The sequence below is a fragment of the Procambarus clarkii genome, chromosome 79 (genome assembly GCF_040958095.1).
Source record: "Procambarus clarkii isolate CNS0578487 chromosome 79, FALCON_Pclarkii_2.0, whole genome shotgun sequence".
Lineage (NCBI taxonomy): Eukaryota > Metazoa > Arthropoda > Malacostraca > Decapoda > Cambaridae > Procambarus > Procambarus clarkii.
In genome coordinates, this window is record NC_091228.1 from 4,407,997 (window position 1) to 4,425,056 (window position 17,060).

Below are 17,060 nucleotides of genomic sequence, written 5' to 3' on the forward strand. Positions count from 1 at the left end.
CGACGTCAACGCGACGTCGAATGCGACGTCAGAACGACGTTTCAGAACGACGTCGAATGCGATGCAGAAGAACATGACAATTACAAATGGAAACGCTTACCTGATAATTAGTGGCGTCAAAACGACGGTAAATCGACGTCAACGCGACGTCGAATGCGACGTCAGAACGACGTCGAATGCTACGTCAGAACGACGTCGAATGCGACGTCAGAAGAACATGACAATTACAAATGGAAACGCTTACCTGATAATTAGTGGTGTCAAAACGACGGTAAATCGACGTCGGAGCGACGTCGAATGCGACGTCAGAACGACGTAGAATACGAGTCCCTGAAGTCTTCCGCATACCACTGTAACCGGCGCTGGGAAACAGTTCTGGTGAGGTTAAGTATTGGCCATACATGTTTAACTCATGGGCACTTAATGGAGCACCGCCCTACTCCTTATTGTCCAAACTGCAATGTCCCTCTTACGGCCATGCATATCCTTGCTGAATTTCCAGACTTCCATGACGAACGTGTCTTGCTTCCCGACCGTCCCTCGCGGTCACTTGTCCCTCGATAGAATTCTTGGTGAATCGGATACCTTTGATATCGTTCGTCTTGTGCGTTTTTTTTTTTTTTTTTTTTTTGAGATATATACAAGAGTTGTTACATTCTTGTACAGCCACTAGTACGCGTAGCGTTTCGGGCAAGTCCTTAATCCTATGGTCCCTGGAATACGATCCCCTGCCGCGATTTTTCATCAGTTTTTTTATCCAAGTACACATTTTACTGTTGCGTTAAACAGAGGCTACAGTTAAGGAATTGCGCCCAGTAAATCCTCCCCGGCCAGGATACGAACCCATGACATAGCGCTCGCGGAACGCCAGGCGAGTGTCTTACCACTACACCACGGAGACTGCCATCACTGTTTCTGTTCTCATATTGGCATCCTTAGTGATATTTAGCGCCTTGTGATTATTCCGCACATTTGATGGTCCTACATAGCCTTCCCAGCTTAGTGCCTTCTTTTGATAACTACATTCTTAAAACAAAATATTGGTCGAGTAAATAATTAACAGAGGGCAGTAGCAAACCATTATGGAAAAAAAACAAAAAAACAAATGGATTACATTAAGACCAGAGTCAAAGAAACTTAAATGATTCCAAGCAAAACAAAATTTACACGTTAAAATCTGGCCATTTAATAAGATACAGTGTATTTGTATCCTATTTTTGGTTCAATGCAACCAGAAAAAAAAAAGTAGTCCTCAGGTCCTTGGGGAACACCTTCAAACTGTTGAAAGAGTTCGAGAAAGCAGCACCAACCCTCACTTTTAAATGAGTGATGAGAGAGAGGAAGTCTTGAAGCAAACTGCTATGATGGCCAAAAGAATATAGCTGGGCTAAAATTCTGTATCTCCATATGGTGTCATAAGCTTTCTCCAGGTCAAAAAAGAACTGTCACAATGGAGGAATTTACAGCAAAAGCAACATGACTGTAGACCTTCAAGTCCACCAAAATATGGTGTGCTGTGACATTTGCAAAAAACAATTTGGGAAGGTACGGTAGGTAGCAAAGACATTCCAGGAACCATATAAGATGCACATTATCACATTAATCATACACTTAAGGAGTTTGCAGATACAACTTGTCAGGGCAATGGGACAAAAATCCTTAGGGGAAAATCCTTTGAGTATCAGGTTTCCTAATAGGAAAAACAACTGCCTCAAGCCAGTCATTAAGACTGAAGAAAACACTCAAATATCATTATAGATATGCAGCAAATCCTGCAAGAAGTACAGATGATGATGGAGCATCGCATTGTAAATCCCAACCAAACACACTGTCATAGATTTGCAGAGGGACATGGAGGACTGCAGGTCAGAAAGGGTGAAAAGTTCATTATAGGGTAGGCAGAGGCGAGACAGTCTGGCTTATATACTTGTTGTTTGGTTGCTTTGACCCTGACACTGTTCACCATCCTACCGGTGTGAATGGTTGTCAACATATTCACTTCTCCTGTCTTTCAAACACACTGCAAGTATGTTATTACTTCTTTTTATTTTTTAGGTGACATTTATCTACTGAAATATTTTCACCATGCCCTAATGCTTCCTTCCATTGTGGCTTTACTGTGTCTCACACTCCAGTTTCATGTTCAAGTAGGAACCTAGCAAGGAACTGGTATAATAATGGTGTATAAAATGTGGCCCTTTGCTCAGCAGTGGAGCCACCATTGTCTTTACTACACTTCCTGATAAAACCTAAGGGTCATTATTGGGAATGTCTACATAGGTACTAGAGTTTCACAATTACAAAGTACAAAGAATTTCAGTGCAAATCTGTGGCATTTGGAGGGATTATACTATCTGAAAGCAAGACATCCTCTGAAAACAACAAGTGAGTTGTGACCTGGTGTGTGGAAATCTGACCTGGTGGGTGGAAATCTGATCAGGTTCTGACCTGGTGTGTGGAAATCTTTGCACTTCTAATTCAGTCCATTGAGGATGTGCCTCACCTTCCAAAATCTATCATTCCAGTTTTCACTATTTTTTAAATAAATACACCTGAGAAATAACAAGATACTGTACAGTTCCCGGTGTGAGAACACATTTTCCTTAAATAGGCGATGAGACAGAATTCTTTGTCCGAATAGTCCTGGATGACGTGTTTCACCAAATTTTTCATCATATAGTATAAGTGCAAGAAACAATTTCACAGTCTTTCCAATGCTGCAAATCTTGAATGTGGTAATATTTCCTCAGTTTCAATGAGCTTGGCCGCATATTTGTTCATTCCTTTAACAATATGTTTCGTAAGTGGCTCATCAAAGCATGCCATAAAATACTCCAATTCACTTAGGTCTACATCTACAAATCCCCCTACATCTGTAGCATCACGTGTAGGGATTTGTGGACGCACCATTTCCCCACAGGAGTATACCCACTGTTCTGCTGGAGGCACCACCAACACCACATCCATGTACCCTAGCCTCAACAAATCTACATTGGCTAGATGAACCCATCTACTACACACTGTTGGCACAAACAGATGATGATGATGGTATACAAGTTGAAGACGAGGGCATTCTTCCTTCAACTTCCCCATGCGACATCACATGGTTGCGCTTAGCTGAGTGAGCAGCTGATGCAGCAAGGTACACCTGGTAACACCATATATCAATATCACAAGCCACAGCACTGCTAAAACTATTACCAAATTCCACATCACTAATTCTGGAAAATAAGTCATCTTTCACATGTTCATGGCACAAAGGAAGAATATGTTGAACAGACCAACATGACCTGTCTCAGGGTGGTGTGGAGTGAGGTCACATGGGAGTAGTGATGGTGTAGGCTTGAGCTCTGGGACACACACACACACATGCATCATTATCACCGTTTATACCACTTCCTTCTGAGCCTTGAGCATGATCTTCATCCTTGAAGATGAAGGGCATGGTCACTGGGCAACGACCCAGTGATGGGCGATTACTGTATTATCATAGAGCAAGATTATTGTCCTGTGACTTACTCTTACAGTGAATTTCGGCTTTTGCTCTTGCATACGTTAATTGCCTGCACTGATGGCCTGCATTATGACACTGCAGCACCCTTGAGCGTTGCAAGCAGTTGCAAGTGACTAAATTGAACCACGATGATAAAAGACAGGTGCCATATCTGGAACAAATTTGCCTACAACCTACAAACCATCCTTCATATACCGAGTAGAGAAGTGTTCAAACTGACAGTGGAAATGCAAGATATCCAACTCTCTCATTTAGCTGAACACCACAGGCACTACAGGACACCATTCCGGACTTGCAAAACCGAATAAAAGAATTGAACCTCTGCCAATGCTGGCCTTTTTTTGGACTGCATGCTTACACCCGATCTTATGAATTAGTGGGATGAAGCTGCTATGAATGAAGAAGCAGAATGCTACTGGGAGATTACTGCTGGAGTGTGGTGGTGCTCATTCATCCATGATGCTATACATATTAGGGAGATTATACAATTATATAAAATGATTATACACATCATAAATGAATGATACAGTATATTATTTAATACCAATAACTTTCATCCAGTATACAATAGAGCATTATGTCCCCCTTTATTCCTTGGGCTTCCTCATTCCATGACATGATAATAAACTTCAAATTTTGAATTGCTTATGGTTTAGTAAAGATACACTGATAATTTAAAGTTTATATTACTTTCCAGTTACATAAATACATTGAGTTGCAGTAGTTTACATTCACCTACAGTAGGCCACAGTAAAGTACAGTACAGTATTGTGTGGTACTTTACGGTAAAATATAACACGAGACACATCGTACCAAAAAACTTTAGGATATACTCTACAGTGTTACCCTTAAAAGTAGGTGGAGTGTACTAATAAACTTTTGTAATAAACTATTTTATTTACTGCTAAATAAAACTATGGTGCTATTACTTCACATAAAACTATTACTTCAACCAACAAAAAATAGTCCATACTTAACATACCATTGATACAAATGTCCCATATTACAATAATATAAGTTCATGCTTTTATAACATTTCATGATCAAATTAGTCTTCACCGGCTGGTATAGCATCTTCTAATCTCTTTACAAACTTAACGCGAATTTCTGTTACGTTGTCGCCCTTCAACTGGTCTGCGATGAACCAGGCCATTACTTCCAGCTGTACCTGTTCAAAGTTATTAGTTATGCACTTATACAAAAAAAATAGGATATTCAGTTTAATGATGTAGGCAGTGACTAAGCAATTAGGATATGAAAAATAAATACTGGCAAAATATGACATCCATTGTTCCATTTTTTATGATAAAAGTAGACAATTCTATAGATTCATTGCTCTCTGGAGGAATTGCATTTTCTGTTCAGGGAGCCGACAAGCTCCCTACAGAAACAATGTCATCCAGAGCAAGGTGGATGGCATGCAGGTAACTAACCAACACATCTGGACAACAAAAGATGCAACCCCAGTCAAACAAATCAAGAATATAACAAATTAACAATCTACTCTGGAAGCTAGCTGTGAAGAAACTCAGAAAACCAGATAAAGCTCAGAACCGAGTCCTATGCGAGCCCCACGAGGAACACCTAAACCAATGGGACTCCTACCATAAGGATGGTGCCAACACAGCCAAACCTGCAAGGATTCTGCAGGGAAGAGTAACCAACACAGCCAAAAACCTCAAAGCCAAATGTAGACTAAGCCCACTTCCAGAAGTGCTAAGTGCCTCGAACAGGCTAGGGAGGAGGTGCACAGGTGCCCTGCCTTAGCCAGCTGGCAAAAGAAAACAAGCAACAACTGGTGACGACACACAAGGCGTACTCTAAAGAGAGCACATGAAGTGCATCAAAACAACCCTGAATGCATCCACAGCAGCAGAAAACACTAAAAAAAAAAAAAGACAAATGGTATGGTCCTGTGAGAAAACACAGACAGAAGCCTGACTGGAGAATACCTTACAGTGGGATGAGATGCCCTGAAGTCCTCCCATATGGCCCAGAATCGGAAGTGCTGCAAGATGGAGTGAATCATTCCTGCAATGAGGCACACAAATCAGTATCGGTCAAAACACAAGACATGTATTGCCAAAGTGAGAACCGAGAGCAAGGGCAATGCCTCCATATGAGACACAGGCACAACAGGTCATCCATCTTGACTAGGAGTCAGTGAACCACAAAATCCAGCACCCAAAGTACAGTACAATGGAAAACAAGAAAACGTCTGATAAGCAACAGCAATGCCAGACAGAGGCTCGGTGAGCCCCATAGATGCTCAACTCTAATAAGAACAGCAGGAGCCACCAACTTTGAACACCAAATCCAAAAACTGGCCCCAATGCACTGTACAGGATGAGAACAGGCTGGGCCAGCCAAAAGCACAGCAAGCCTCACAGACGCTCAACTCCAACAACGAGGAACACAGCCTTTGGCTCAGGTGCTGCTGAAAATACACTGCAACGTCTGACAACTACAGCCATCAAGACTTCTGCTCAGAGGATAAAAAAAAACCACAAGGCCCAGATGCACTCCACAGCAGAGGGCAGATGGCAAATCAACCAGCCTAACTGAGAAAATTTTGTACTGTAATAACTATCCTTAAAATGTACTTTACAGTATTTCAATTTTATGTACAGTAAAAATATTCTTGGTTCTGAAAAACATCTAATTTTATTAAACATTTCCTATATCCTAGATAAAGCTCTGTAATATCAAGATTGTACTTTTATCAATATATTTAACTGAACAACTCAGTATTTGATTTCTCTTCACAAACACATTAACTTGCATTAAATAAAATTCCCATTTCCCGAGTGTTGGACTGGGTTTGAAAATATAACACATAACACTGTTCTTATCATTTAAGTCATAAAGAGAACCAGAGATAAATCCTACATACCATTTCACATGCTCCACGAATGACTCCAGCTAGGATGTTGGAGTAACGAAGACCAAGACAGTGGTCTGGCAATTCCACAAACTCCGCCATTGGATTTGTCTCGAGTACTACTGAAAATTCGTCTCCTCCTGGACTCCAACTTCCTATGCTTGGTGACACTCCTAAATACAACTTGAAGGCTTGCTGAAACAAACAAGGGAGATCACTGTAAACTCCTTTACTATTTCTTGTTCTACACGGACTTCTGATAACAAAATTTAAAACTAAAAATTATACCCTTTTTTATTTCAGATTTTGTATTTGACTTAGTAGCCGTACAATACATATGTACATTGGAGCAAAATGACACTTAGTTGTGCCTGCTTAACCCCTGCACTGCGCACCTGTTTTTGGCAAAAACTTCATAGTGCAATTGTTAAGGACATACTTTTGTTGTTTTTATAAATGGTCAGGTAAAGTTTATGTCAAAATGTTTCCAAACTCAACTATTTTAATTTCAAAACACCAAGAGTTATGAAAACATTAGAAAACATTAAAAAATAGCCCAAGTAAAAAAAAACAACCGCACAACTCTCAAAACGACATTTGTTGTTTGGCGCAGTGCAGTGGTTGATTCTCATTATTCTGATGCCACTTGGATGGATTGTAGGCTACCTATGGGTCCTTAAAAAAGTATGGACATTCTAGATTTCCTACTCCTCACCTCTTTCTTGCCTTACTTATGTCTGTGCCTTTCTTGTCTCCTCACAATCGACTTGATAATGTTCCAGGACGGACCGAAAATTGTAGTCTCATTAATTTCTAGTGTGTGGTTTGGTCAACATTCTTCAGCCCTGTTATTGTGACGCATCATCTGCACATTCTTAAAGCATGCTCTGTAGTACTGTATCCAAGATACAGTGATGATACTTAGAAGTTGTAATGTGATTGTAAAACATTCTTAACTAGAATAATACAAAAGTAAACTAATACAAGTTTTATTTACCCAGAGTGTATAATGAGGAATATCTTGATATTTTATCATACAATATTGACTAAAGTTCTTATTGACATTAAACACAAAAATTCTTATAAAGTAGGGTGGTTTTTGGTATATTATAATATACCAAGAACTTGTATATTACAGGTACCCTCAATGTGTCTGGCAAATTAATGAGTTGGTACTGAGCACAGGGTGGTTCAACATGGTTCTGTTTGTTCATAGTAATACTTTCCCTAATTTTTAAAATGCCACATATACATTTTGGATATTTTTGTCAAGATGCAAAAACTTCTAGCAATCACGGGGCTTCCTCCAGAAAAGGAGGGCTGAATACCAGTTCTGCAGCAGGACCCAGGACACCATCATGAAGTCTCAAGTATCGCAGGTCAAAGAACCAGAGAAAGGGGGCTAGATGTTACCCATAGCATTGTCAAAATAGAACAAACTGCAAAGAAATGGGCACCACCGAATGCCTACCTTAACCGGAAAAAGGCAACGCCCAAACCCCCAAAACCACCACCTCCACACAGAAAGCTGCAAAGACAACTGCTGCTGACAAAACACAAAACAATCACCACATGAAACATAAATATGGGGAAAGGGTAGGCAGACACCAGGGAGAGTAACCAAGCAGAATCCAAATGAGGGCAAGTAAGGACAGCTCACCAGTAATCCAACCAATCCAAAGAGAAATCACTGCCACCACCTGTACGATGGGGTCAAGAACTAGGGCACAACCATTGCAGCCCCAACTGGATAATAGGATGCAGAAAACCTGCCACCGAACTCGGGTAACCAGGCCACCCCAAAGTCAACTGGAGAACAGCTCCAGGATAGACCAAACTTGAAGCTCAGGAGAACTCAGAGACAAGTAAAGACAAAAATGCATCCCAGGACAGGGTACGAGACGAGAGTCAAGCAATCCAAAGGATCAGGCACTCTGATATAGCCAAAAACTAGCCCAATCAAATGCCACATAAATGATTGTGAACTGCAAACAGTGAGCCAAGCCCCTAAAGAAGACATGATGTCTGCAAGCCAGAAGGAAACCTGGGCAAGACTGCCTACACAAATGTTAGGGACAGATTAGATGTCAGAAACCTGCGCAAAAAATGGTGAATCCAGGAAATTAGCCAGTACCAAGAAATGAATGCAATTAAGGAACAAACCTGAAATGGTGAGAGAAAGAAAACACTTCAGTATGTAGTGATTACTCCTCAATGATACACCAAAACTAAGAAGAACTGAACACCATTCACAAATCCACCACAGGCTCCTCCTCCAACTATGGGCCTTTCCCTAATGAGAGATGACACAGAAGAACCAGGACCCATGTCAGATGCCAAGAACAGATAGGCATCCTCCACACACATGGGAGGATCCCTGCCCCCCTCTGAAACACCCAGAATGAAAGGCAACAGACCCCAGATGGGAAAAGAATGGCTCAGCTGCTTCCTCCACTAGCAAGGAAGGGGCAGCCCCTAGAGACAAACCCACAACCCTCAAACAATCTCCACTCCTGAACCCCAAAACTTAAAAACAGTCTGGGCCCAAACAAGGGAGGGGAAAAAAAAAAGAGATATATCTGGCTCAACTACAGTTGGGCCAGAAGAATGCAAAAACCACCTCTGGTTTTATCAGCCAGTATCCAAGCAAGCCTAATAATACAAAGAAACCCCCCCCCCCCCAAACAGCAGTTGCCTAGGCATAGAGTACGATGCCAGAACAATGAAACTCACCTGCACACCATAAGATTGCTTATTGATGGGTAGAGCAGAAGAGGATATAGAAGGGGAGGGCAAGGTAGAGTGAGGTAGGGCAGGGTCATGCAAGGCAGAGATATTAGCAACTGCAGAAAAGATAAGGCCACCATGAAAGGAAAACCAGCCAACCAGCATGGAAACATGAGCTCAGTACAGCCCAAGATAAAGGAAGTGCCCAGTGTACAAAAATCCCTTCTCACAGGTGCAGATCCAATACACATGCGAAGCATGGTCGAAAACAAAAGCAACAATGCACAAAAGACAACATGACAAAAGCCAGGAAATATAAGTAAAACCCAGAGGCAGCCGGTGGAGCCAGTAGTAGTGATAAACAGCAAAGAAAATAAACTGATAGCACCCCAAAACCCCACAAAAGGTAAGAGAAGGCTCAGTGAGCAGGACCACAGCCAAACCACACCAAAGATCTGCAAGGACTTGCCAGTTCCAGTAGGAGAAAACTGAACCAACCCACCAGATATGGAAAGATGCTTATTAGCACATGCTGAACCCAGCATTGGGATAGACTCAGCTGAAGAGAGTATAGCTAGTAAGCACCCAGAGAAGGCAACCCTAGGCACACGCAAAGTGAGGAAAACGAAAGACTCCAGGTTCATTCAACAGTATGACTGACACAAACATGCACATGAAGCAACACTAAACCAGGAACAAGCACAGGGCCCTTGAAAAGCAGTCCAAAGGATGGCCAATACTCACCTAGAAAAAAAAGGAGTCTCTGAGGGAGGTATGACACGAACACTTGTGAATGGGTCCACCCTGGGTAGACTCGAGTTCCCAGAGCTGCCACTTGGTAGCTGGGGTATGTAACTAGTGGGGGGAAGTGATCTAACTACTATTGTACTGTATTCCTCGTTGTCAGGGTTGCTAATATTTTCCCTGCTGTTCTCGGTTTTGGTTCACTTTACCTTTCTGGTGGCATTGCCTTTTGGTGTGGGTTATCTAGTATTCCCTGCTCCGTGCCTTTAAGTGAACTTCTTAAGTGAACCAGGTTTTGGCCTCTTGTATGTGGTATGTGACATGGTCCTCTTAGAAATGCCATTACAAAGCCTTACAAACCACAGCCAAAATAGGAGAACATTTTGGGAGAACCTCACAACTGAAGGAGCCACAAAAGGCCATAATGCAACCAACAGCAGCAAGGTGATGGACAACACACCTGCCTCACTGCAATGCAAGGAACAGAAGAGTAGGCACTGTCACAGGACTAAGAAGGAACATGATTACACAAGAGCATTGCAGAAGTGTACTAAAATGACCAAAGCAGGGGAACTACTGCTACTAGCCAGGGAGCATTGGCATTCACAAAAGTGAGAGATAATTCAATAAGCTCTGAAGCAGTGTACATTAAGAAAAAAACCTTATACTACATAATGTCCATTTATAATCACCTGAATTTTGTCTGCTGTATCTCTGAGGTCGTAACATCTACCTGGGTTGGCCCGTGCAAGAAAGTCTTCAATTAACCGCATGCCAATATTATAACCCATTCTCTCCAGTTGGCGATTGACATCATCCACATTTTCATAATCCTTCAGCAGCTGTGCAATTAGTGATCCATATGTGAGTGTGAAGAGCTCCCCACTCTGTAAGATTTACATACTGTACTCTATTCTGTTACATGCAAACATTAAAGCAAAGAATAGTGCAAATCAAAGGAAATTTTAGACTTAATTGCCTAACAGAGGTAAAAAATTTAAATTGTATAAATAAAACAAAAACTCCAAATTAGACATGATTCAATCACAATAGGGTTATTAAGGTTATATGATAAAAATGTAGATGACAGTAAGTAGTAAAAATGCAGAACCTTGAATTCAGCAAAACCTTTGATACTATATCTCAAGAGACCCATAAATAATTTCAGAGGCACATGATATTTGGAGTGTTTTCGAAGTCCAAGTGGGATCTGTTTTAAAGTGGAGTGCCTCAGGGCTCTGTCCCGGTACCTTTGTTGTTTTCCATATACAGTATTGTATATATACTAAAGGGTCCCAACAGTATAATTGGGTTCATTCTTGACACACAATCAAGAATTCCGGGTTCAAATCCCGGGGAGGGACTGAAGTGGTTGACACATTTCCTTTCACCTAGCTCACCTAATGTTCACGTTCACCCAGCAGTGAGTAGGTATTCAGGAGTTAGTCGGCTTGTTGTGGAGTTACATTCCGGGTGGGGTCAGTAATTTGGCCCTGTGGGGGGGGGGGGGGGGTTTGGCGACCTTGATAAAAGGCAAACATGTATGAATACACTCTGGCTTCCTGTCCCTCAACACAGTGAATTATTAATTATATAAACTATTTACACACAGGATTGAACAGCAACATTTACAAATTTGCAGACAATACAAAAATATGGTGGGAAATATAGTCCGATGATACAAAATCCCAACAAGACTATCTAGACAGGCTTTTAAAATGGAAAAAAGATTTGGAAGATGCAATTTATTGCTGAAAAATGTAGGTTTCAAACTTTGTCAACTATTTTTATTACCTATATTGAAATTGCAAAATCTGAAAGTGAAAAATGTCAGTCTTGATGAGCTGGGATCTTCACCCAAAAAATATATGTATAAATGTTAGGTATAAAGCATCCTTTTTGGATGCTTTATAACTAGAACATCCAGAAGTTAGGTATAAATTAAGGTTAGGTAATTATGAAGTGCTAAATCACTAACAATAGCACTTGGGAGGATTACCAGGACAAGTTAGGAGTCAAGATAAGATAACGGAGTGAAGGAACAGTGCCCAACCACATGCACCATTGGGAACCGAGTGTCAATCCTAGGATCCATGATTGAGAGTCCAGAATGAAGCCAACTGTCCAATGAGACCCTGATACATATTGTTACAACACTTATATGACCAACTTTAAAGAACCTTGAGGTACTTCCGGGGCTTAGTGTCCCCGCGGCCCGGTCGTCGACCAGGCCTCCTGGGCCTGAACACTGTGGTCCAGCTCCTGATCTCATTATAAAACTGATTATACAGTAATCTAATGTACATAACTCCAAGCCTTAACCTGGAAAACTGAATTCCTAGCTTTGGTGCTTTTAAGTGGCACCGAGAATATATAATTTGCATACCAACGCTGTTATGATTCATTGTTACTAGGGTTGGTCGAGTCATACACAAGATGGTTCAATAAAAGCTCATTTTCAGTGTGTCAGAGTCACATATACAGTATATTGTTAGGTTAGGATCTATCATCAAAGGGTAACACACAGTTAGGTTCATTTGGATTAGGTTGGGTTAGTTTAGGGTAGGCTACATAAGGTTTGTTAGTATTTAAAATCTGTTTAAGTGCTTTGTGTACAACATGATTTGTATTTAATTACATAAAACGATTTGATAAAGATTGTTTTCAGGTTGTCAAAACCACCATATTTAGTTAGGTTACAATGTATTATCTCAAGCTAGATTATGTTAGGGTTGGTTGAATTAATATATTGGGTGTTGTTGAGGTTTTAAAATCCGTTGGTGAATCGCCTTGTGACTTGTACCCTTGTTATCTTGAGGTTATCTCGAGATGATTTCGGGGCTTAGCGTCCCCGCGGCCCGGTCCTCGACCAGGCCTCCATCCCCAGGAAGCAGCCCATGACAGCTGAATAACTCCCAGGTACCTATTTACTGCTAGGTAACAGGGGCATCAGGGTGAAAGAAACATTTTGCCCATTTGTCTCCGCCTCCACCGGGGATCGAACCCGGAACCTCAGGACTACGAATTCAGAGCGCTGTCCACCCAGCTGTCAGGCGCCCTGCTATACTATAAGTTATTCCTTGTTACTATAAGGAGCAATAAAGTGTCAGATGTAACACAAACAAGGAGCAATAAAGTGTCAGATGTAACACAAACAGGGAGCAAGGGGTTTCAAGCTTAACAAGCCACAATGTAGACTGAGAACAGCAGATGCTTTTTCACCCACAGGGTTATAAACTCATTGTGGAACCGCCTACCCGCCGAAGCCGTAAATGTCAAATCTGCTGAATTTAAAAAAAAACTAGAAAACATTATCAGGGGTAAATGGGGGGAACTTTGACAAGCCGCCGGCGTCCTGTCCTAGTCGAGGCCACTAGTGTTAGTGGCCATCAGGTAAATTCAGGTGATAAACCCTATGGAACCGCCTACCCGCCGAAGGCGAAAAAGTTAACACTACTGCATTTTAAAATCCAGTTTGAATGAAGTTATCAGGCCAAATGAGATACATTTGACAAGCCGCCGGCTTCCTATCCTCATCAAGGCCACCAGAATGTTAATGGCCCCTCAGGTAAAATAACCAAGAGTCCTTCAAGAAACGCCCACCAGCCTCTACGACCATTCTATGCCCTCAAAACTACCCTATGACACACCAGCCCAAACTACGTTGCCTCAACACCTCACAAATGACCCAACTACCCCAAGAAACTCATATAATGAGGCACTAACCACTTTCTTAGGGTCGTTCGCCCTCATACTCTGACGAGACATCTTAACACACGTCTGCTCACCACTTCGCTCCTTCTTCAACTAAATCAATGTCAAACTCTATGACATGTGCTCACTTATTTGATTCATTTTTATCCGTTGATTATTTTTCTGTATCAATACATTTAGATTTTGGATTATTAATAGGCATAACAGTTTATTTTTGGGATTATATGAGGTTGGCATTCGATTCTTAAGGTAAAAATGATGTAAGTTATTGCTCGAATTTTTCGGCGGGGGATTCAAACTTGATGAGCAGGCTCATCGCCAGCAGGCCGGGTAGGCCAGCGGCACAGCACCAGCTGGGCTCATCACCAGCAGGCCGGGTAGGCCAGCGGCACAGCACCAGCTGGGCTCATCACCAGCAGGCCGGGTAGGCCAGCTGCACAGCACCAGCTGGGCTCGTCACCAGCAGGCCGGGTAGGCCAGCTGCACAGCACCAGCTGGGCTCGTCACCAGCAGGCCGGGTAGGCCAGCTGCACAGCACCAGCTGGGCTCATCACCAGCAGGCCGGGTAGGCCAGCTGCACAGCACCAGCTGGGCTTGTCACCAGCAAGGCAGGGTAGGCCAGCTGCACAGCACCAGCTGGGCTCGTCACCAGCAAGGCAGGGTAGGCCAGGGGCACAGCACCAGCTGGGCTCATCACCAGCAGGCCGGGTAGGCCAGCGGCACAGCACCAGCTGGGCTCGTCACCAGCAGGCCGGGTAGGCCAGCGGCACAGCACCAGCTGGGCTCGTCACCAGCAGGCCGGGTAGGCCAGCGGCACAGCACCAGCTGGGCTCATCACCAGCAGGCCGGGTAGGCCAGCGGCACAGCACCAGCTGGGCTCATCACCAGCAGGCCGGGTAGGGCAGCGGCACAGCACCAGCTGGGCTCATCACCAGCAGGCCGGGTAGGGCAGCGGCACAGCACCAGCTGGGCTCATCACCAGCAGGCCGGGTAGGGCAGCGGCACAGCACCAGCTGGGCTCATCACCAGCAGGCCGGGTAGGCCAGCGGCACAGCACCAGCTGGGCTTTCTGCAAATATGCAAGAGATAGGGAAAGCAAGCACCCCGGCCAAGGACTATATGAATATCATCGTGCTGAAGAGGCGCGAGTCGTTGAAGAATGGACAGTCATGCAGAGCCATATGCGATGCTGGATTTCTGATCTTGCTATCCACTAAAGCCTCGTATAGGCGTAGCTGGGACTCTGGATGCTTCCCAGGAATGGTATCCATTCGACGGATGCAAACATGGCGGTTCTGCTTTTTTTCAGGGCTAATACTTAATGCCCTTGGTTTTCTCCATGATATAAATTCATTATAACCCTTTGTAGTGCCTCCAGCCTGCCTGTGCATATGGCAGGGTAGAGGCACTGCTACATCATCCGCATAGACAAGAGTACGGATACCTTCAGGGGTTGGTATATCAGATAGTTAGTTTAGTTCATTTATTATGCACCCCATACCCATCTTGTGGGCGGTAGTGGAAAGGGTTACAGAGGCACATAATGGGCTCAGGGACTGAACCCCACAATTCATTTAGCTAATCAAGTTACAATCTTGATGAGCTAGTTACAAAATTCAGTATAAGACGTCACTTCGACAATGGGTTCGAGATCGACCACAAGTACAGTTTCTAAATTAAGCAACTGACATATGTGGAGAGCTAGTGTCACAATTGATATGTTTGTCCTGCACACCGCCCCCCATCCAGTGGGCAGCGGTGGATAGGTTACAATCACTTAGTTACTACCTACAGTTAGCAAACTGGGGATATTTGGCTAAAATTTCTGGTAGCAGATAATTTTGAAGGAAATATTTACACATCGTTGGAACATTGGTTATAGAATTGTCTCTAAATTCATGTATCTTTTCGCACTCCATCACATAGTGACGGAGGGTGTGCGAATAATTTTGTTGACACAGTTTACATTTGGTCAGGTCTACATCGGCAGATAATGAAAATTCCCAGATACTTGTAACCGAGTCTAAGCCGAGCAGTAGTAACATCTAGAAGTCTGTTGATTTTATTGAATGATCCATAGATGTGTGGCTCCTCTTGCATGATAGTATGATGATAGATGGAATTACTGGTGTCAATTTCACTTTGCCTCAGATCTACAAGATCTTGTTGAAGTTCTCGGTGTACTGCTGCTCTCAGATTGCTCATTGACAATCCAAGGTTACACTCAACGGCTCCTTTAAAGGCAGATTCTTTGGCTAACTTATCAGCTCTATCATGCATTCGGAGGCCAACATGAGATGGAGACCACATGAAATGGACTCTGTTACCATCCTTAATAATTTTGTTGTATTTGTGTCTAGCTTCGGACACGAGCATGTTACAGTTATGTCTTAAAGAGTTGAGAGCATTTAAGGATGATAAGGAATCACTTACAATTAATGTATCAAGTTTGGAGACTTGTACACATTTCAGTGCAAGCAGCAAGGCAAATAGTTCAGTCTGAAGGGTAGAGGCCCACTTGTTTATACGGGCTCCCCACTCAAAATATAAGCCATCGCCCATTGTCAGGACAACTGCACTTCCAGCTGCACCCGTGGTGCGGTGTAGGGAACCATCAGTGTATATGGTTTGAGAGAGAAAATGCTCTGTGGACAGAGCATCAGTATGGCTTAAGGCGTTGAGCTTTGCCTCAAGACGAAGCTTGGGCTGATCTCTAATTTGCTTCTTGGGTGGAAAGGGAGGGATTAAAACTGGAAAGGGTGTAACCTCCCACGGTGCAGGAAAGTGCCGTTGTTGTTTCTCTTGGTACAAATCATGAACCTGATACATTCTGAGTTGAGTTCCAGTTTTTGTTATCCATTTGGAACAATGCTGATCTTCAATAAAGAAATTCTGGAGGGCTTCTGTGCAAGGATTAGGATGAGTTAGCCTAAGCATTTTTATACCAATTTGACAGTTAATTTCAGTAACACGATCAACAACGCTCAGAATATTAAGTTCCTTTCTCATATTAAGTATCTTTGTGGTACGAGGGAACCCAAGGATTATCCTCAAGGCTTCGTTCTGCAAGTTTTCAAGCCCTCCAAGCTTTCTTTCAGGCATCAAAACAAGCAGAGGTGCGCACCTGGTGACCTCAGACTCCACTGTGTTGGAGATTGAGATGGTTATTGTGGTTAACGGTGTGTAAAGCGTCACGTATGTCAACAAATAAATCTATGGGGTATTCATTTTTGTCAAGAGATCCATGAAACGCGTCAGGGATATTAATTAACACATCATTGGTGCTTACACGGAGCCTGAAACCATGTAAGGTCATTTGGGAAAGAATTCTCACTGTTTTTTTTGTTTTGTTTTTTTGAGATATATACAAGAGTTGTTACATGGTTGTAGAGCCACTAGTACGCGTAGCGTTTCGGGCAGGTCCCTGGAATACGATCCCCGCCGCGAAGAATCCTTGTTACAACCAAGTACACATTTTAC

The 17,060-nt window shown here is 42.8% G+C and overlaps 1 protein-coding gene across 1 annotated transcript; it reads right to left on the reverse strand.

The window, feature by feature from the left end:
- Positions 1–4,181: 4,181 nt before the first annotated feature.
- Positions 4,182–13,733, reverse strand: Bet3 (blocked early in transport 3). Its single transcript, XM_045752403.2, has 4 exons — positions 13,593–13,733; positions 10,559–10,753; positions 6,408–6,590; positions 4,182–4,682 (listed from the first exon to the last, which is right to left on the reverse strand). Exons 1-4 carry the CDS (start codon positions 13,632–13,634, stop codon positions 4,563–4,565), a joined length of 540 nt encoding a protein of 179 aa, XP_045608359.1. The 5' UTR covers positions 13,635–13,733; the 3' UTR covers positions 4,182–4,562.
- Positions 13,734–17,060: the final 3,327 nt, after the last annotated feature.